Here is a 23,098-nt window from a genome sequence, read left to right on the forward strand (position 1 = left end):
ATAGCCATCTTCTCCTCTCACCCCTGCTTCTTTAAATTAATTTAGTTCTGATTTCTAGATTGCCTTGTATTTGTGGTGCAGAAAGATACTATTGTTATTTGTATGTGTTTTTTTTAAATGCTGTAGTGTTGATTATTACAGCTGGATTTTAAAGTTTCTATATACTACTCAGGTATTCCTCTGCACGAAAAGCAGTTTCTCAGAACTGTGCTTGTTAGAAAACAGTCTGGTATAAGTGGGTCGTAGACACAGAAGTAAAGTGAGAAATAGATCACTTCTTATCTTTAAATCATCTTCCTGGAAAAATGGAGGATATTTCCTATGAGAAATTTCTTGCTGACTTGAAATGTGGTTGGAAAGCCAGTGTAAAAGGCTGATCTAGATACTGGTCTATAGCACAGTTTGAGACAAAGTACTTGATTCTAGACAACATCAAAGAATTTCTACAGCAATTTAGTTTGGAAACAGATAAAATCCAGTCAAACATATTTGATCATTTTATTAAACATTGGTTTTCGGTATTATATATGCAAGAGTGAAATCAGAATAATAATGGTGTAATAGGAAGAACTTGTTTTCTCAAATTTTTTTTATCCATAGATGCAATGGAGAAAAAGTTCATTAACTAAAGTGAAAATTATTTCACTTTTATAAAATTCTCACTCCACTTGCAAACAGTGTTGTAAAGAGGATGATGTTTGAAGCCTGGAGTGAATATTTTCCCAAAATATTGTAGCTATGTAAAAATTGTATGTGGGTGAATAAAGCAGATGGCTTTTCAAAGTAGCAGCTGGTAGGTAAAATGTAACATCTGTGTTAGATTTCTTTTTCTTAGATCATGTGTCATAGCATGAGGCAACTCACTAATTATTCAGTAAAAAGAAAAGGAGTACTGGTGGCACCTTAGAGACTAACAAATTTATTAGAGCATAAGCTTTCGTGAGCTACAGCTCACTTCATCGGATGCATCCAATGAAGTGAGCTGTAGCTCACGAAAGCTTATGCTCTAATAAATTTGTTAGTCTCTAAGGTGCCACAAGTACTCCTTTTCTTTTTGCGAATACAGACTAACACGGCTGCTACTCTGAAACCTATTTTCTTTCACCCACCTCTGCCTCTGTATCCTGCTTGAAGCAGGGATGGGAGTTATTCTACTGAGAAGATGGGAAGCAGTAAAATAGAGTAATTGTTAGACATTTGCAAATCTGAGACAGTGCATCAGGGAAGATATTGCTCATTCTTGGCTTCTTTTAGAGATCTAGTTTGGGGAGACAGTAAAGTTCCCTGGCTGACCTGTGAGGTTGCTGTAAGTCCCGGGTGCTGGAAAGGCTGTGAGTGAGAAGGGGATATGGATGTCTAGGGTGGTATGTTGTATTCTAGCAGTTGGAAACGAGTGGAGGGGAAATGGCAAAGGAGAGAGAAAAGCCCTTGTAGGAGCTGGCTCCTTCATTCAGCAAAGTTGCAGCATGTTTCCCAAAAAAGCTTCTCTCCTACCAGCAAGAGACCTCTGGTTGATATAAGAGGAGCAGATGAGTGCAACTTGCTGCTGGTAAGAGTAGGAGGCAAGTGAAGGAAATTCTAAGCAAATAGTAGGACATGGCAATTGTAAATCTTTTAGAAACACTAGTGGCGCAGGATAATGTTGAATTTTGCAGGTTTTACTTTGTTTGAGAGAGAGAGAGAGAGAGAGAAAATAGTCGTTTTATCACATCCTTGGTATAGACAGGCAATCTTTTTGCCTCCTAGGCAAGTGAAAGGTTTTTCTTTTTAATTTGCTGTCCTTGAAAAGGAGTCACATTAATACTAGGCATCTGGCTTTTCACATAGTGTATCACTTCATTGGCAGTAGGCTACGCATAGACTTGCAGCACTAGAGGGTTAACTGCTGTTGAACCATGGACTTCAGCTGTATTCTTGCTTGCCATCCTGACAGTGAGCAAACAGAACTACAGTTATTATTGTTTAAATTTATACTGTTACTGTATGCCTTGAAGACTGAACCAATTTGGGGCTCTATTGTGCTAGGCACTATAGAAACATACTAAGTGACTGTCCCTTTCCCAAGAACTGACATCTTTTAGATTATAAAACTGAATACAAAATATAAGCACAGTTCAAATACAATTTTGAGGGAGGGATACTTAGTTTTAACATTACATTTGCAGATAGAAAACTCATTTCTTGCTTACTTCTGTTTTTAATCTTTTTTTCAATATGTTTTTTTCTCTGCAAATCCAGATAAGCATGTGCTGGTACAGTAGAATGCAGGTAGAGAAATGTGAAGAAAAAGGAACAATTTATTAGCGAAGTAGACTAATTTGATTAATTCAAATAAGATGTAACGTATTTACAGTTCCTGTGCATATATATTACTAGAAAATTGTATTATAGATTTGTGTTACAAACTTTGACTTCAGAGTCCTTCAGTAAATGCAGAATGTGTTGATCTTTATATGCTTGATTGCTAAGACCAGAGGCTCTGGAGCTTTTAAGGTGACTGCAAATTTCATTAATCTTATCTTTGCCAGAGCATCCTGTTTCAGAAGCATGTTATAAATAAGTTATGGTCATGTGGGTTTTGTGGGAGTGCTTTTAAGGTTACTTTTAATCAATGGGAATGTGTTAGAGCTGCTGTTTTGGTTTTGTTTTTTACAAAATTAGATGCATTTCATGCATTTACATGAGTTACGTGGAAAGATTCTGGTACCTTAAGAAAATAGGACCACTTACAATTTATAAAGGTTAAACCAGAAAATGTAGTAAAGAAAAACAGCATAATGATAGCATTTTATATTTTAATGGGTTACTCTTCTGCCTTTCCTCCACAGGGCTGGTTACCTTAGGTGATATCCCAGAGCTCAGGAGGGGGGTCTGAAGAGATTCTTCTCGACTGGGGTGGAGGGCAGTGAGGAAAGTTACTTGGTTGTAATAATGCATCCGATGAAGTGAGCTGTAGCTCACGAAAGCTTATGCTCTAATAAATTTGTTAGTCTCTAAGGTGCCACAAGTACTCCTTTTCTTTTTGCGAATACAGACTAACACGGCTGCTACTCTGAAACCTTTGGTTGTAATAGGAGGTTTTAAACAATAATGTTTTTGCAAATCAACATTTGCCTTCTCTCCTAACCTCCTACTTTGGGCTCTCTGATAATTATAGTTTCACATGGCTTTGTCTAATGGTGTTTTTAATAGTGTCAGTACCTTAGGAGAGGAATGGTTGAGGGTAAAAATTAAAGTAAGGGGGTAAAATTAAAAGAAATAAAATGAACGCTAGATATGAGGAAGAAAATTGACAGGTGATTTAGTCTGTAGAGCAGTCTCTGAAAGGAAGTGGTGAAAACCGTTGAGAGCTAAAACTATCACAACACGCATAAACTGTCTCTTCATAATAATGAAAAGGAGTACTTGTGGCACCTTAGAGACTAACAAATTAATTTGAGCATAAGCTTTCATGAGCTACAGCTCACTTCATCCGATGTGCTATAGCTCACGAAAGCTTATGCTCAAATAAATTTGTTAGTCTCTAAGGTGCCACAAGTACTCCTTTTCTTCTTGCGAATACAGACTAACACGGCTGCTACTCTGAAACCGTTCATAATAATGATAACCATCGTATAAAAATCCTTATGTTGTTTTCTTCTCCTAAATTTGCCAATGCACCTTGACTTGTGTATACGTGTCTTTTAACCTGCAAGTTTTTCGGGGCAGAGGACTGTCTTCGTCTTTGTCTTGTGCAGCACTGAGCACATTGTCAACACTAAAAATATAATGACCAATAATAAGTGGACAAAGCATGAAAATATATTATAGGAAAAAATATTCTACCGGCCCCTGGAGTTTGCATTAAATGACCTGATAAGTCTCTTCCATTTAACTTTTGTTTCTTTGTTAAACTGTATTGTGCAATACCCAACAGATCTTTTGTTAGGTTCTTAGCTAGAGCTTTTTCTAGACCTTGAGCATGTTTCCTGTCTTCGTCTTCTACCATCCCAAAGAAAGGAATCAGTCAAAAAAAAATCTCGTCAGATGAGAGAATTTCTTCTATTTATATGGGGTACTGGAAACAGAATGGAGATAGTCATGTTTTCCCTTTGTATTTCTCTTATTTTAAAGAAAGCTGTCTACTGATAGTTTGGAGGGATAGGGTTGGACAGACATCAGAGAGATTGAATGTGGGATTTCTACTGGGCAAGAGAAGAATGGTGATAGTTTCTATATTGAAGAAGGGGGCACCATAAGTGAACATCTCTGCAGAGAGACTAGGTATATCATCCTCATCATATGTAGTTTATTGCTAGCTGGTGGGCATATAGATGCACTCCAAGTCACATTAAAGTCAGTGGTAAGATTCCCATTGGATCAGAACCTTAGACTGTAAGTTCTTTGGAACAAGGAACATCTTAATGTGTATTTTTGAAGCATTGTGTAAATTTTTGTGTAAATATTGCAGCACAACATAAATGATTTTTAAGTAGCCCACTAGAATGTGTTCATTGTTGGCTGTTGTGTCCTTTACCTCAGAAGTTTAATCATATTCAGATTTGCCAAACATATCCTGCATTTCCCAAAGTTTTCTTTTCAGGTATTTTGCATCTTTGTTTCCTTTCTATTTTTGTTCTCTCTAGGTTGTTTTTATGTTAAATTCAGATTGGTGTGTTTTTTATAGGTAAATACACAGGTTTCCTCTTTGGTTCTAATGTATAAAATTGAATCTGTCTTAATCATAACATCTGTTCAGATTTAAATGAAGACTTGTCCCTTTCTGGTTCCTTCTTTCCCTTCCTATTTAAGGTAGAAGTCAGTGCCATCTTGCCTGCAATCTCTGTCAGTTTGTCTTTTTAGCTGAAATTTCTTCTTTGAACGCTGATCCCTGTGTGTATTCCACTGGATTATGCATGCACTCTATGTATCTGAGACCAGATTATTTTTGCTGGCAGCATCCATTGGTGTGCACCTGCACCCTTCCTTTGCTTGTATGCCGAACCAACAACATAAGAGGCAGAGTCTCCATTTCTATTGGACCCAGTCCTTACAAGGGAGATTCTGACACCATTGAACTCTGAGAGAAATCAATCCCGCGTGCCATCTACAAATGGATGTACTTCAGCATCGACATTACCAACAGCACTACCATTAGAACTGGAGACCACTCTTTCTGGGAATCTGACATCAGGAAGGGAGCGCCATCACCTTCACCCAGAGATGTAAGCCCAGATAGCAGATCCAGAATCTCCTGGGCCAACTCATGACCTTATAAAATTGTGTACCATCCTCAGGACTGTTGGTACCCTATGCCTTGGGTCCTCCTCTACCTCCCACTGGCCTTACTGGTGACCATGGGACTCATACATGGAATATCATGAATCAGTAAAGTCTCATATAATCCCTTCCCTCCCAGAGATTTGCCAGAGCTCTCCCAAGGAGCCCATTGGAGAGAAAGAAGAAGAGACAGATCAGGAGTACTGCTGGTGGCAACAGGAATATCATCATCTTCTGATGAGGCAGTTGTCTCATCCTCACTGTATCTGCCAAATGACCACAAACAAGTTTCAGGAACTATTAAATAGTGTTGCAAACCCTCCAGATTTTTCTGGAGGAAATCCAAGAGACACCTCACAGACTCTTTGATGTCTTACTGAGTTAGAGTGGCACTCCCCATGAATGAGGCCATCCTGAAGCCTGCCAAAGTCATGTGGCATACTCAAGCAACCTGTGCGCTTACTCCCAAGAGGGCAGAAAGGGTATTTTGTCCCAGTTGAGGAAGCAGAATTTTTGTTCACACATCCTGCCCCAAACTCTTCAGTAGTTCAAGCTGTGAACTGAACGTAGTAGGCAACAGCACGTAGGGTCTACATCTTCAGATAAAGAGGCTAAATGTTTGGACCTCCTCAGAAGGAAGGTATTTACATCAACCAGCCTCAATTCCAAATAGCCAATTATGAGAACTTGCTTTCAAAGTATGATTATATCAACTACTCTAAATTTTCAGGATTCAGAAACAAGCTTCCTCAGGATAATGCACAATTTCAGGTCCTTATTGAGGAGGGTAGATTGGTGGCTAGAACATCCCTGCAGTAGATGCAGCTGACACAGCCACAGGGTCAGGGATGGTTGCTATCATTATGGGTCACACATTCTGGCTTTTCTCCTTGGGATTCCCCAAGGAAGTTCAACCCACTGTGGAGGATTTGCCCATTGATGGGAATAAGTTATTTAACAAAAAGATTATGTCTCATTACACTCATTGAAAAGCTCAAGGGCAGCTTTCCACTCCTTTGGGATACGTACGCCAGCACCAAAGAGGAATTATCATAGGAATCCTTGTAAGTGTAGACCATCACTACAACTCCTCCTACAACCAAAGAGGATATGAACTACCATGAAAGTAACAGGATTCAGAGAAACAAAGAACGCTCCTCCTTCCAACCACAATCTCCTGTCAATAAATACTTCTGATGGAACCTCGAAAAGCTGCAAACTAACCAAGATACCATGTCTTTCCACCTTTGAAATTCAATTTGGTGGCTGCCTAGCCCATTTTTTCTATATATGAAAAATGATAACAGACAAATGGGTTCTCAATATAATTTGTTTTTGCTACACCACAGAGTTCTCCTCCCCCTACAAAACTCCCTTTCCTGTCCTTTTTCAGGAACCACTCTCATGAGAGGATACTTGTTCAGGAGATAGAATCCCTACTTCTGTGGGGAGCCATAGAGCAGAGAAAGAGATTCTATACCAAATAGTTCCTCATCCCCAATACAAAGTCAGGATGGAGACCCATCTTAGACTTCCAGCAACTCAACACCTATGTCCACAGATTGAGATTCAGGATGGTCGCTCTTGTATCCATAATTCTGTCCCTAAACAGAGATGACTGGTTGATGGCTCTCTACATGAAAGAAGCCTGTTTTCATATGGACATCCACCCCATCACAGGAGATTACTGAGGTTCACTATAGGTCCAAAGCATAATCGATACAGGGTGCTCCTCTTTGGACTAGCAACAATACCTCTGGTGTTTATGAAGTTTCTTTCAGTAGTGGCAGCACGCTTTCAATGCCATGGCTCAGCAGTCTTTCATTACCTAGACAAATGGCTGTTGACAGAGAAATTTTGTGAGGAGGAACTGACTTCAACCTCCTCTTTGCTCAGTCGTTGGTGTCATTGGGAATCTGTGCAAACGAAGAGAAGTCCATTTTAGTTCAAAAGAAGAGCATTGAATTTATTGGAGCAATTCTTACCTCTCTCTGGACAGATTCTAATAAATGAACAGTTTATTCAGTCAACTCTGGAAGACCGCACAGGTGTCAGTTCATTCATGCTTTATCCTCCTGGGTCACATGGCGTCCTGTACCTACGTCCCACCTTTCACGAGAGTTCAGCTTCACCGTCTACAGGTTTAGCTTCGGACAGCAAAAGTGCCAACCATACACAATACACTCTCACCCCCACCCCGAATGTGGGGCTCTCTAGCTTGATGGAAGAGCAGGGAACATGTATGCATGTCAGTTTCTTTCTCTCAGTCCCCCCCCCCCCGGTCCCCCGAAAACTTTGATTACAGATGCTTCCCTCTTAGGATGGGGTACCCATCTGGATAAATACACAACATGAGGAACATGAACTTCTTGCAAGTCGAGGTTGAACATAAACCTGCTGGAGCTAAAAGTTGTCCAAGAGGCCTGCAAACAATTCTTACTACTCAAACAATCCCTTGGTTCGGACAACATGACAACAGTGTTTTACATCAACAAACAAGGGGAAGCAAGATCCACCCTGCCTGTGCATAGAGATGATGAAACTGGTGTATTCATCATCACATTACCCTATCAGCAATACACCTCCTGGGAATACACAATATATTAGCGGACAACCTCAGTATACACTTCTGGATGGATCATGAATGGGAGCTACAGGATTCCATGGTAAAGAGCACATTTGGATAATGGGGATCCCTGTCCTGGGATCTGTTTGTGTCGCAAGAAAACATGAAATGCAAGATACGCTGCTCCAGCGGATTGCAAGGTCAGGATACCAGGGGCAGGATACTTCAGGTATGCCTTTTCCCCATACCATTTTACATAGAGTTCTCAGGAAGATTCTGCAGAACTGGGCAGTAATCATGCTTATTGCTCCTAGATGACCCAGGCAATCCTGGTTCCCCAGCTTTCGTCAGCTGTCAACCCATGTACCCATCAGCATCCAATTTTTCCCAGACCTCGTGACATAGGACAAAGGCAAGATCAGACATCCCCATCTGGATTCCCTCCATCTCATGCCTTCGTATTTGGATGGGCATTCAATCTAGAGCAGACATGTTTGGTAGCCATTCAAGCTATCTTTTTCAATAGCAGAAAGTAATCCACCAGAAAGAGCCACTTAGCAAAGAGGAAGAGATTTACTATTTGGGCTCAACATTGTCAGATGTCCCCAGAAGAATCAGACATTCACACTATTTTAGACTATCTGTTCACCCTTAAGACTTCAGGTCTTTCCTAATTCCCTACAAATACACTTGACAGCGATTAACATTTGCCACCCTCAATTGACAACCATTCCATTTTCACCCATCCAGTGATTGTATGTTTCCTGAAGGGTCTAGTTAGAACCTTCCCTCCGGTGACTAAACCTGCTCCAACATGGGATCTTAATTTGATCCTCTTGACATTAACTGAGTCACCATTTAAAACTGTTGGTGACGTGCTCACTCTTCAATTTTTCTATGAAGGTTACCTTTCTAATGGCCATCTCTTTGGTTGGAAGAGTAGGAGACCTAGGCACACTTTTATGGCAGATCCATCATATAGAATAATCCATAAGGATGAGGTTTCACAGACACTACACTCTAAATTCACCCCCAAAGTAATTACTGACCCCCAAAACTAGACAATACACTTACCTGTCTTCTTTGCAAAGTTCAAATGCTACCAGTGAGAACAGGAGACTCCATTCCTTGGACGTATGCTGGGAATTGCATTCTATCTACAGAGAATAAAATTATTTAGAAATTCAACTAAATTGTTCATTTCATTGGTAAAACAATGAAGGAGAAAGCAGTGTCTTCTCAGAGACTTTCTAGGTGGATTTTAGGCTATCTCCTGTTCTGTTTCAAGGCAGCTTATACCCCTTCTCCTCAAGGTGTGAGGGCGTACTCTGCCAGAGCCAAGGCAGCTTTGGTAGCCTTGCTTAATGACATACCACTCATTGACATCTGTAAAATGGCAACGTCGAGCTCCATACATACCTTCACAAATATGGTGTAATGAAACAAGGTGGGTGAGGTAATATCTTTTAGTGGACCAACTTCTGTTGGTGAGAGAGACAAGCTTTCAAACCACATGTAGTAAGATGAGGCCCTGAAACATAAACCCTTGTATCAGAGGCCTGATATGAGGCCTAAGGCCTGAACTAAAGTAATGGTCAAGGCTTTAACATAAGGCAAAGTTAAACTGTGAGCCAGAGGAAGGCCCTGCTCACAGAAGCTGGCAAGGAAAGGGCTGATGTTGCAAAAATACACATACCTAAAAGGTACCAGAACACACTCCGATACTTGCACATTCCACGCAGATAACAAGGAACAGGCTGACCCATCCTAAAGACGGACAAAAGGGTAATATGATGGATAGAGTTGTTTTGCTTGAACCAACACGTACAAGGTGAGAGGTGGTACCTTACTACGTAGAGGGGTCGCACCTCAATATGTCAGGAGTGATGTGTAACTTGTTTGTACATGTGTATAAAAATTTACCCCTGAGGAGCTGTCTTCTTCTGACCTAGGGGGCAGTGGAGAATCCTACCACTGACTGAGCCAGTCCATTGTCAGGAGCATATATGTACTAGCAGAATCGTGGACATCTGATCCGGGGAGCTAGAGACTGTTTTATTTGACAATGAACCTGGCCGGGTGCCTTTTTACCTTATTGGAGTCTGAGGTCATTGGGCGGTTCGCTTGAGATCTGCTGTGCTAGCTATCTGCGCAGAGCTGGGACAGCACACAGGGAGAACACACACGCATGCAGCCGACTGTTATCAACATTGAACAGAGCAGAGCACCACACTGGTGACGTCTAATGACAACAAACAGAGCTCTTCCTCAGGTCTGGGAAATGTACTTCTAGCATCACGGCAAAATGCAAGGTGAAACAGATTGTTTAACATAAGTTGTTAGCACTTGTTGTAAGGGACCATTCAAGGTAGAGTGGCCCGTTAACACCTCTGCAGTCATAGGACAAAAGGGGGGGTTAGTGGGTTACAGATTGTTGTAATAAACCATAAATCCAGTGTCTCTGTTCAGTCCATGATTTTTAGTGTCTAGCATAGTAATGAATTTAAGCTCCCAGACTCCTCTTTTGAAAGTATCGGGTAGGTTTTCTTTGAGGATGAGGACTGACAGGTCAGCTATAGAGTGATCAATTTGTGAAAAGCGTTCACCCACATGTGATTGTTTTTGTCTCTTATCATTTTCCTGTGAGTTCATTCAAGAGCATAGTGATTGTCTGGTTCACAACATAGTTATTAGGGTATTTAGTGCACTAATGAGCTATACCACAGGTTGTGATAGACATGTGTAGGACTCAAGGATCTTGAAATGTGTGTTGATCATTGTAGCAGTGGAGATATGTCTATAAATTTTCCATCTGTTGTTCTGTCCATGTCTGGTGCTGCTTTGAGTTGGTATTGTTCTGGTCTGTGGGGTGCTTGCTTCTGATGATGATGAGTTTTGAAAGGTTGGAGGGTTGTTTGAAGGGCTGAAGTGGGGGTTCAGGAAAGATTTATTTCAGGATGGAATCCCCATGGAGTATGTGATATAGCTGTTTTTATGGGTACGGGTTCCAGAGTGGGGCATTAGTAAGCCTCTGCATCTGATACATCCTTTGGCGTGTCAATACTTCAGTTTAATATCATATAGGTCCTCGTACTCTCCTGCTTGATGAGTACTGCTTATCAATCACCCACAGTGGAATGCACATAGGGACACATAGGCACTCGAAGAAAGAGGACTTACTTACCTATATAGTAACCAGAACTCTTTGAGGTATGAGGTCACTATCTGTATTCCATTACCCGTCAGTCTGCACCGCCCCTTATACACTTGGCTCAGAGCATGAGGAGAAAAAGAGACAGGTGTGGACCAATGGAGAGTGCTAGCAAAAAAAAAATTGTGGTTTCAGACACATGGAGCTCAAGCATACTCCACAGTGGAATACAAATAGGGATCATGCAACTTGAAAAATTATTATTACACAGGTAAGTAAACATCCCTGTTTTACTATCTTGTTCATTTCACAAATCCTGTTGGTAGATTTCCTTCACCTTGTGTATTTTTTTTCTGAAAAAGCAAGCTAAAACAAATTCCTTATATCAATTTGCTACCTTTACATCCATTTGATCTAAATGAAGTAGCCTATGAAATTTAATTTGGCTAAGAGTAAGGCATGATAATAGACTTCATGACCTGGTATGTCAACTTTTCAGGAAGTAACTCACGGCATGTCTTATATTAATTTAGATGGACTATCTGGGCCCAAAGAGTCAAAGATATTAACATAATTCAATAACTGTCCAATATTAAACAGGACTCCGGGTTTGATATACAAAGACCTGAGCAGCATGGCAAAAACTGTTAAAAATCATTTAAGCCATTTATTAAAGATGCAGAAAACAAAGGAAAATCCGCTAAAGCATTTGAAAGGAGAAGTATTAAGGAAGGCTTTCATTTTAACAACATTCCTCATTTCTTTCCTGTTAGCTAGAGAAAGTTTTTAGAAAGAAACCCCCTTGTTTGACAGTCTGTTAGAAGGTATTAAAGATGGTGGTAACCATCCTTTTGAGGAAAAGAGACGAAGTTAGTTGAGGTGGGCTAAAGCTGTCATTGCTGCTGTTAAAGTCTGATCATGTTTCTTAGAAGACAAAACAAGACAAACACACAAAATAGGAGAGAAGAACAGCAAAGACAGAAAATGCAGTTTCTGTCTCCGTTGTTGACTTTCATGTGCAATCTCACTGCTGCAAAAACACAGGCACCACGCACAATCTTATCAGCCACTCTGAAACTTGGCAAACTTGCACCAGCATCAAGCTGTTTAGGGCATTTCATTTAGTTACCTTTCTGGTCACAACAATGTTGCAAAATATAGTCTTGGCCGACTAAGCCAGACTCTTATTAGATAGAAGGAAAAAGGAGAGGGATAGAAAAGAAATAATGTGGGGAAGGAAGAGAACACGCAAGTAAGTGTGTGTGTTGGAGAGAGGGGCATGTGACAAAGTTTCATATCCCATGTGCAGTCTGATACTTAGCAGGTGGAGGTGTCATCTGGGTCCCTTTCTCTGGCATGGTCTGGTTAGGACAATCCTTAAGATCAGGATGCAGAAAGGCCAGAGTCCCAGGAGACAGTAGGGGTGTCAGCCACAATGATGAAGCTCTCTCCTTTCTCTTCTTTCAAGAAGGCAGTACTGCAGTAGCCTCTGTCTGTTTGTATTTTTTCCCCAATGTCGCTCTTTTTTTCTTTTCGTTTTAAGAACCCCAAGAGGGCATGTTGGGCAGACTAGCCCCATTCTCTCATTATTTTGTATACCTAATTTCCAAAACACCAACTTTTATTCATTGATTTTTCAGTCTCACACTGTCTTGTTTACTAGGCAAGATCTTAAGAGTCCTTGAAAATTATATCAGTAGGCCTTTTTGTTTGCATTAATTCAGTCTTTTTGTCTCCTTATAACTTTTTCTATCAGCATTTATTATTATAGGTTATTGTGACATTATATGAACTTTCACTCAATTTTTACGTTCGAACTCACAATTAGGGTAGATTTGTAAGCCTTATTATCACAACAGTCTACATGGGGACACTCAGAAAAATTAAGCCACATTAACTCAAGGTTTGACTTTAAAGTACATTAGATAAAGCATATTACTTTTGAATAAATGTCCCTACAGGGTTAAAAGTGGTCTTAGTTTGCTTTAGTTTAACTCACTTCCTGATGAGAGTATTCACACAAGGGTTTAATGCACTTTAACTAATGCATTTTAAATTCACACCTTCAGTTAATTTGCTTACCTTTTGTGAGTGTCCCCAAGTAGACATGCCCTCAGAGAACAGCAGGCATCATTCAGTTCTGTCCCTTTCTTATCTATAGATGCTGCAGAGACCCACTTGTGGTAATAATGCGGGTAGTTGAGTTTAAGATCCTGGTTTAAATGAGTGGTGCTGAAGTTTTCAGTGATAGGTGCTTAACTTTAGCATTCACATCCCTGTTGGTCTACCAGAGTCCAAATCTAACTTTCTGTTTAGGTTCTTTTACTGTGCCCGTCACCATGGCATGCAGTAACACTCCAGGTTTACAAATAAAAAAGGGCCTTATCTATGCTAAGCTTTCTTTCTGAAAAAATATCCTACCACTGCTAATACAGGGGCAGCTCTATCTGTAGTTTAAAAAAAAAAATAGTGGAAGTGTTAGTGTAGACAAAGGGCCGCCAGCCAGTGTGTTACCACGTCATGTAGACTAGCTGTGAGCAGTTCTAAATGACACAGTGTTTAACTCCAAGAGCTATCTTATCCACCATAGGGTTCCCACCATTGCTACTGCTAGTGGGACTACAGTGGTGTGAAAAATTTCAGGAAATGCTTAATGTATACACAGCCTGTGAAACTAGCACCTGTTGTGCGGCTTTCTTCTCCATTCCTCCCCAGAGGGTGAAGAGGTAGAAGGTGTGTGTGTGTGTGTGTGTGTGTGTGTGTGCTTATCTGTTTGAAAGCTAATGTACTCCATGTTGCTTAGTAGAAAAGCAAGATTGAAGGAACGAGTTACATTTGAACTGGAAAATAGTGAAGTTTATTGTTATTTGAATTGCCTGAGAGAGTGAATTCCACACTCCAGGCCCAACCTAGGGTTACCATATGTCTGGATTTAACCGGACATTGTCTCTTTTTTTGAGGCTCCATCCTCTGTCCGGACAGATTTTTCAAATAACAGGAAATGTCTGGGATTTTTGAAGAGCAGACATTACAGCTCAGAAAGAGCCCTGATTGGTCCACTTCCTGACTGGTCCCTCCCCTGCCTCCACAGCTGATCAGTCAATTCCCCTGCAGCCACAGCTGCCGATCCTGTCCACCCAGGCACCAGTTCCCAGCCCTGGGGCGGGGGGTCCCGCAGGGAGGCACTGACTAACAGTTGTCACCGCGTCCTGGGCTTGCGCCTGCCACTGTAACACGGAGCGACCTGCCCCCCACCTCCAGTGAGTACCCCCACCACGGGGTACCCCCTCCAGCAGAATTGTGTCCCCACTCCAACTCCTCCCCCACCCTGGCAGTGTCCTCTTTTTTGTGAACCTCAAATATGGTAACCCTAGCCTCACTCCCACCACCCACCTGAAAAAAGTGTCTCCTGTACACACGTTTGTCTCTTGGTATAGACAGCTTCATTTTTCCTAAGTTGTTTTGGAGCTGTTGAGGGTAGGTGAGGGAGTTTTATAGTTAATCTGGACCCAGACTTAGAGGCTTGAACAAGTATCAAGACTTCAAAACTTGACACAAAGCTCCCGGCCAGTGAAGTGAGGGGAGCACAATTGTGCTGTTTGTAACCAGTATTTCTGAGAAGTCATGTGGCTGCATTTAGCAGGAGTTGCAAAATCTTCAGGGCTGATGCTTTCAAGCCTAAACAAATTGCAGTACCACAGTCTCCACATAAGCTGACAGTGCTTTATCAAGGTCTATGCATCCTGTCCCTGCTGAGGATAACACTTAGCCTGTCTGAGGTGGTCAGTCAGGTTTCCTAGAAATACAGCTATGTGAGAGCTTTCTGATACTGAGATGAGAAGCACCCCAGAACTCAGACTGTAATTCATGAGTATGTCTCTGACTGGCGGAGAACGCCCTGTTGCAGCAAGCTCTTTACAGTATTTTTCTTTGCCTACCAGCATACTCTGTCTTGTTAAGATTGAACTTCAGCCACTGATAAATGTTGAATGGGTGCTTTTTAATTAAACAAAAATTATACATAAGTATTTCTTAAGGTTCAACCGCTAAGGAGCTCTCTTTCTCATAATTGCATCCATGATGTTGAAGTCCTCTTTGAGGGAAATCTGCTTCCCAGTTACATTAATAGTTTTATCATGCAAATGAATGGACTAATACATCTGCCACACCTTAATGAGATGTACAAATATGTCACCACTTCATACTGCAGAAGAGAACTTGTATTACATCAGTGATGTGACAGACGGTTGGTAGCTTTGAATAAGGGGATAAAACAGTGAGAGAGAATTCCATAAAGTATTGAAGAGGAAACATAATTGTAAGATTATGGCAAATGTATAGATTATGTTAATTTTATAATGTTGCTTCAGCTGATATGTGCTTTCACAGAAGAGTAGAATGTCAAACTCCATGAGTTTCACCATTTGTCATCTTCAAACAAACTAAAAAATTACAGTATTTAATCTTGAAGAAAATACTGTAACAGACAATTATCCTTGGCTCTTGTATGATTATTTTTGTATTGAAACATCAGCATGTAAAAGATGGGGTATTCTTCACTTAGAGCAATACATGTTTATCTGGTTAATGCAACATGATGTGTTTTACAGTAGCTTAATGGATTTCTTTGAGCTTTTTAATTAATAGCATATTAAATTCTGACTTCCTGGGAAATGCATCATTGAAAGATGGTATCATTTTTACAACCTTTGTAATGACCAGATAACTTTTAAGTCCATATTTCTTTACAGGAATCAGGTAAACTTTTACAAATTATAGTTCAGAAGAACTAGATAAACTTCACATTTTTCTACAAATCTAAGATTTTGCTCTCTAAAATGTAAGCATTTTGAAGATGTAAAGCACTATCAATTCTAAGATTAATAATTCATTCTTCATATAAACATTTCAGTTTGTGCTATAATTCATTGTGTGTGCATGTGTGTGCACAAGTAAATAAATAAATTTATATTGACAAATCATCCTTCAGGGTCACACAGCTATTTACACTTTTGACGTTAAAATCTCTTCCTGATATTATGTGGTTAGTATTTGTTGGCGTTATACTGAGAAGGATTAAGAGTTTTTTGTTTTGTCAAAATATTGAGCAGTCCAGACCTAAAAGGCTTTTCTCTGACATTGCTGAAACTATCACAGTGATTCACATTCTCATCTTACAAAGTCCATAAAGATGTCTGTTTTTCCAGAGCTGCTTTCAGTGATCAAGTTGCTGTTTCTTTCCTTGTTGGAATTTTTTAAAAAGAGAATTTCATAGTACAGTTTTCAAGTACTTTTTTTCTCTCCATACCTTGTGATTACCCAGTTCTTTTTGAAAGGTTTGGCTCCTCACGCTGCATAGTGTCTTCGTGTTTGATCTGCAGTGGGTACTGATTTTGTGAGATGACAATTTTTGCATATCAACAGACCACAGCATCACAGTAATAGGATTCTGAACGCATTACAAGATTAAACACAATAAGCTGTGAAAATAAAAGTTCATATTCACTTTTATTTAAAATGTCTCTCTCTAAAGAATACCTTTCAAACTGGAATAAGCCAAAACATCAGTTACACACAAAAATCTTGGGCAGTAATTTTTTATGTTCTTTTCTATGGAAAATGTGTATTTCTTTGTGTGAATGTTGTTTGTATATAGTTGGTATGTTCTAGTATAAAAGGCATTCTTTAAAAATTAGACTTGGCTGAAGGTGTGCCGAGTGTATAGTGATCACATGCTGACTCTACTTATTATTTCAGATGCTTCTTTACATTGATGTTGTGGGTCAAATTTTCACAACTCTCTACATGTTTATTGCCCATAATAAGCAGGCATATGTACATGCATAGTTACTGTGATTACACATGCAAAATTACAAGGTATGCATATGTATCACAATTGAACATGCAAGTCACATTAATTGTGAGTGCAAATGTCCCAGCTATGACATCCAGGTTCTTGTGACTATTTAGATTCAAATTAGTAAAGTCTAATGTAAGTAAGAGAGACAGAGATGTGGCAAATTGCATCAAAATTGCTGTTGAAAGAGATTCCCTACAGGCATTCAGCCGTATATGCAGATGAGAAACATAAGAATAATTTTTTCTCTGTTTATACGCTATGATAGGCTGATACCCCCTGAAATTGTTTACACCTAAGGTACACATATCCAAAGTTACTTGAACAATATTCACGTGTATAGTTAATATGATGGACGAATGAAGCAACTTTAAGTAGCATTGACATTATCCTTCTATGACACAAAACTACTTATTTTACCGTAGGTGAAAAATGATTATATGTTAGAAATAGCAGATCAAGTGGACCAGGAAATTGCTTTGAAGCTAGGTTGCCTTGAAATCCGGTAAGTTGAAAACTGCATATTTTGTTTCTGATATACTATATACATTAATTTTGAAGCTGTTTTTAATTCTCATTTTTCCTGATTCTCTTACCACTATAAATTAGTAAAATATTGTTAGGAATTATGAAAACTAATTTATCATTTCAAAGAAAAAATTATCAGAATATATTGTAACTATTTCCTAATGGTTTGTAAATTACAGATTAATTTTCAGATCAATTACCTATCTTTTTATATTGATTTTATTTGGTGCATATTAGAAACTAAACAGTTCGAAGGCCTAAAGACTAAACTGGAATATTCAAAAGAAAATAAGACTGAAGTGCATTTGCTAACAGATAGTGTCGCGTCCTCATTCTTCTATTAATAATACAGATGAAGAATTTAATTAAAAATAAAACACTGCCGCTTTTTCTCTCTGCACTTGGTGTTGAAGATTTTTAACATGCTAATTTAAGCATGCAAAATATTTTTTCAGAACAAAGTTTCTGAAAGGGCAAATGAACTGATCTTGTGAGCTGCACTGATATTTTGTGTAGCTTTTCCATTTCAAACTGATAAACATAAACAACTGAGATACTCAGTGTATGTTTACCACATTGAGAATCTTGAAACAGTCACCCCTTTAAACCTTTTGAAATGTATTTTCGCTATTTTATGGTAGGGTGACCAGATAGCAACTGTAGAAAAAATGGGAAGGAGGTGGGGGGTAATAGGCGCCTATATTGGAGGGGGGGGGAAGTAGTCTCAAAAAATGGCACTGTCCCTATAAAAATGGGACATCTGATCACCCTATTTTATGGAGAATCTGAGGGCTGAGATAATTGCTTTAGTTCTGCTATTGTCTTGCAGAGCAAGACTAGGACAGTAACAAGATCATTAAGAAATGAATGGCAAATCAAGTGATATAGAGCAAAGGAAAAAAGAAGTGCATGTTGAACAGTAATTTTCAGAGATAAAACAGGATTAGGACTACCAATAGGAACAGGAATACCAATAACAAGGATGTGGCACTTGAGTATTGTGGGTAAGGGCTTGAAGTGTTTTCTCTAGCCTTCATGGCAGTCTTGGAAGAAGTGAAAATTCTATTAACCATTTTTCAGAAAACCTAATGGATATAACAAACCACTATCCTGGGCACTTTTCTCTCAGACAGATTCTACTCTCCGATATTTTTGCTGAGCACATTGTGGCTGTCTTATTTGTCTTCATACTCATCATGGTGCTACTAGTATTATGTTATTAGTATATCATTCTGGGATTTCTTGTGCATGAAAAATACTTTAATCAACTAAAGTCTACTCGGTTATAGTAGTGGAATAGTATGTCAATGAACACATATTTGAAGTCAGTCTGCAAATGGCTTTTAGTGGTAGGTCTCTGAAAGCTCTGAATGCACTTATTGTAGGTTTAAGCTGGTTCATCCAATAATTATTGCTTGCAAATATTTTTTCCCTGACTTTAGGAGATCCTACTGGGAGATGAGGGGCAATGCACTAGAAAAGAAGTCCAACTATGAAGTTTTAGAGTAAGTATTGCATTTCAGTTTGAGGCTTGGGCTGTTGCTTGTACAGGAACATGAAGACCAGTTTAGGGAGAACGCAGCACTGCTGCCATTTTTCCTAGTGAGGTGAGGACAGTAGGACTGTTAGATAAAAATAACAGAAACATAACATTTTATCTAAAATAAAGTGTGAAATCTTAAAACCTGATAAATTTCAGACCTTTCAATCTGTAGAGGTGGTGAGAGCTCATTTACCACTGTATGACTAAGACAAATTGAGTTGTTAACAGTTTAAATTTGCTCATATGCAGTACCATAGGTTTGAGTCATCTGTATTCTGTTAGTGCTTGTGGGATAAGCTAGTCTAGTCCTACAAATTTAACAGTGCTTTGTACAAAAATGGATTTTCCGTGTACAATTAGATTAATCAGTCACAGGACTAATTTACACAGAATTCTTTAATTACTTACCAGCTACTTGAAATTTAAAATCTGAGGTTTTATTTTCCCTTGGCTTCTGCTAAGTGTGTTGTTTTACTGAGTTATGATCTTGCAGTCAATAAACATATAGTGTGTGCTCCACATATTCCAAAACTTAAAACGTCCAAGAAGAATCCTGATAGCAAATCTAATTTGTTGACTTAATCATGCTGTATAGGAGATGGCTTCAATCCAAATTTGAACAGAGTGCTTGAGAAGCTTTGCAAAAAGAAAAGGAGTACTTGTGGGACCTTAGAGACTAACAAATTTATTAGAGCATAAGCTTTTGCTCTGATAAATTTGTTAGTCTCTAAGGTGCCACAAGTACTCCTTTTCTTTTTGCGGATACAGACTAAGACTGCTGCTACTCTGAAACCTGAGAAGCTTTGCATTCAATTCCAAAGGAGACAATTGATGTTTGTTGCAACCCTGTTAAAGGTCAGTTTTGTTTTCATTAGCTTCAGTGGAATAATGTATCAACAAATGCTCTAACTAGTTATTATGCTTTGCTGCTAAAACCCTTGTGGGATAGAGAAGACATGGTGTGTGGCATAATACAAAATTAGGTTAACAGCTCAGGGCAGCAAGAAAAGTTTCATCTTTCCGGTTTTTATTTTAAAATAAAATAAAGTGAGCTAATTCAGATTAAGGTTTGGTACTGCATCATTTGAAGGTAGGGTAGAAGATTCTTTTAAGGGCAATTAAATTGTTTAGGAATCATGAGGAAAGATACTTTTTTTGTTTTCTTGTTTTTAAACAGGTTAAAAAATTACTTCCAGCAATTATATACAATTGATATGAGAATAGATGCTCCACTGTTAAATTACCCTCTTTCAAAGCACATATGCCAGGGAAAGCAGGCTTTTGAGCTGTGAGCAAGACTGCAAGGACATTAGTTCCAATAATGCAGTGGCAGAGATCAACCGTACTGAGCACGTAGTTTGGAGTCAAGAATTCCTGGGTTCCAATCTCAGCTCTGCCTGAATATTATGATGATTTATTATTAAAATATGTCTCATTATTTTCAAGGACTTTGTTCTATTTGTGTAGAAAATGTTATACTAATACATATCAAACATACTTTAAAAATATATAACAGTAGTATGTGTGCACTATGTACTTATTAAATGTAATATCTAGGGCTGTCAAATGATTAAAAATTAAACACGATTAATTGGAAGATTTAAAAATAATTGTGATGTATCAGTTTTAATTACACTGTTAATAATAGAATACCACTTTAAATATTTTTGTTTTTTACATTTTCAAATATATTGATTTCAGTTACAACACAGAATACAGAGTATGCAGTGCTCACTTTATATTATTATTTTGATTACAAATGTTTGCACTGTAAAGAAGATAAACAAAGAAACAGTATTTTTCAATTTATCTCATACAAGTACTGTAGTGCAATCTCTTAATCATGAAAGTGCAGATTACAAATGTAGTTTGTTTACATTTACAGGAAATAATGCCACCCGCGTCTTATTTACAATGTCACCTGAAAGCGAGAACAGGGGTTCTCATACCACTGTTGTAGCTGGCACTGCAAGGTATTTATGTGCCATATATGTTAAACATTTCTATGCCACTTCATGCTTCGACCACCATTCCAGAGGACATGTTTCCATGCTCATAACAGATTCTGCTTGATAACGATCCAAAATAGTATGGACTAATGCATGTTCATTTTCATCATCTGTCAGATGCCATCAGCAGAAGATGGATTTTCTTTTTTGGTGGTTTGGGTTCTATAGTTTCTGTATTAGTGTTGCTCCTTTGACTTCTGAAAGCATGTTCCTCACCTCATCCCTCTCAGATTTTGGAAGGCACTTCAGATTCTCTTGGGTCAAGTGCTGTGCCTATTTTCAGACATCTCCTCTCATACCTTTTTGAGTTTGTCAAATCTTCAGTGAAAGTTTTTTTAAATCAAACATGCTGGGTCGTCACCCAAGACTGCCAAAACACGAACTACATGGCAGAATGTGGATAAAACTGTGGAGCAGGAGGCATACAATTCTCCCCCAAGGAGTTGTCACATATTTTATTAATGCATTATTTTTTGTAACAAGTGTCATCATCATGGAAGCATGTCCTCTGGAGTGGTGGTCGAAGCATGAAGGGCATACAAATGTTTAACATATCTGGCACGTAAATACCTTGCAACACTGGCTACAGCAGTGCCATGTGAATGCCTGTTCTCGCTTTCAGGTGACATTGTAAATAAGAAACGGGCATTATTATTTCCCGTAAATGTGAACAAGTTTGTTTGTCTTAGTGATTGGCTGCACAAGAAGTAGGACTGAGTGGACTTGTAATCTCTGAAGTTTTACATTGTTTTATTTTTGAGGGCAATTATGTAACAAAAAAGTATATTTGTAAGTGGAACTTTCATGATAAAGAGATTGCACTACAGTACTTTTATGAGATGAATTGAAAAATACTGTTTGTTTTTTACAGTGAAAGTATTTTTAATGAAAAATAATATAAAAAGAGTGCTGTACACTTTTTATTCTGTGTTGTAATTGAAATCATTATATTTGAAAATGTAGAAAAATATCCAAAAATATTTATAAAAAATTTAAATTGGTATTCTATTATTGTTTAACAGTGGGATTAAAAACTGTGATTATTCACGATTAATGTTTTTAATTGAGTTAATTTGTTTTGAGTTAATCGTGTGAGTTAACTGCGATTAATTGACAGCCCTAGGAATATAACATTTCATGTGGAAACTTGGAAGTGAAGAACAGGGCAGAGCAAAGAGGCAGTTGGGTTAGTTCAAGGTAAGTGATCATCAGGAGAAATGTATCCCATTTAGGATATGTACGAAGAGGAAGGAATAGAGAGATGCCAGGGAAAATATTAGAGAATGTTGTTAATATAAAGGAAGTGAATGTATTGGTGACCTGGAGGAAAGCTGATACAGTGTCACTTTCTTAAAAGGAAGATAAATGGTGAGATTAATGACGACAAATGAGTTATTGGGGATTCGGCAGGAAGAGTAAAAGGCAAATTTGATAGATTTGTGAGAAAGTGAGCAAGAAAGACCTAAGGAAAGGCAGTGGATGCAGTTTGTTTAGATTTCAGCATGACCATCAATAAGATGTTCCAAAGTCAGTTATTGGACATACTTGGAAGTATAAGCATTAGTATTTAGGTTAATAACCTTGATTGAAAACTAGCAGGGGGACATCTTGAGATGTCAGTGAGATCACGGTGCTATTCATCCCGGAGGCCTTTGCAGCAGCTAGGGACCTGATAATCCTCCCGGTACCCCTCATCCCAGCAGGAAAACTTCCAGCATCAGCGAATTCATTGAGAAGAAGGGAGCAGATAGCCCCAAGCTCCTGTCTGGCTCCTCCAGTACCGACCAGAGGGCAACTGGCCCTGGTGATGTTGGCAAAGACTTCCCCACTCTGGCACTGACCACTGGACCTCGGGACCACCTGGCAGAAGCGAGTGGTACTGTCCCCCCCATGGTCTCCCCAAGCACACTTGGAGCCAGAGGTGGAGTCCTGCACCCAATCCAGAGGCCGTTACGAGTACCCAGTATACATCCCACTAGATGCCAGTGCGGGTGCCCCCCTAGTCACCTGGCCCAGACAACAGTGGCCTGTGCAGGTCCACTGGCCATTTTGGAATCCATGGGATTTTCTCCCAGTACCAGGATTGCCTTCCAGCTGTTTGTAATCGGTGATGTCTGAGAGAAGAGCGTCACCACCACACCATCCAGCACCTGACCTGGACTCTGGTACCGAGCCCACTACCAAC

The 23,098-nt window shown here is 39.1% G+C and overlaps 1 protein-coding gene and 1 long non-coding RNA gene across 12 annotated transcripts in view; one reads left to right on the forward strand and one right to left on the reverse strand.

The window, feature by feature from the left end:
- The window catches only part of PTK2 (protein tyrosine kinase 2), a 391,237-nt gene that overhangs the window by 195,248 nt on the left and 172,891 nt on the right, over positions 1 to 23,098 (forward strand). For all 11 annotated transcript variants that reach the window (XM_043507295.1, XM_043507291.1, XM_043507296.1 and 8 more), the window contains 2 exons: positions 17,259 to 17,338; positions 18,804 to 18,866. In XM_043507295.1, coding sequence (XP_043363230.1) covers positions 17,259 to 17,338; positions 18,804 to 18,866 — 143 coding nt within the window. The remainder of the gene's footprint in view (positions 1 to 17,258; positions 17,339 to 18,803; positions 18,867 to 23,098) is intronic.
- Positions 646 to 21,710, reverse strand: LOC122458582. The gene is made up of 3 exons (XR_006278635.1): positions 21,465 to 21,710; positions 13,282 to 13,284; positions 646 to 658 (listed from the first exon to the last, which is right to left on the reverse strand). It is a non-coding gene; the product is annotated as an uncharacterized LOC122458582 (long non-coding RNA).

This window comes from Dermochelys coriacea, chromosome 2 (genome assembly GCF_009764565.3).
Source record: "Dermochelys coriacea isolate rDerCor1 chromosome 2, rDerCor1.pri.v4, whole genome shotgun sequence".
In the NCBI taxonomy this organism is placed as follows: domain Eukaryota; kingdom Metazoa; phylum Chordata; order Testudines; family Dermochelyidae; genus Dermochelys; species Dermochelys coriacea.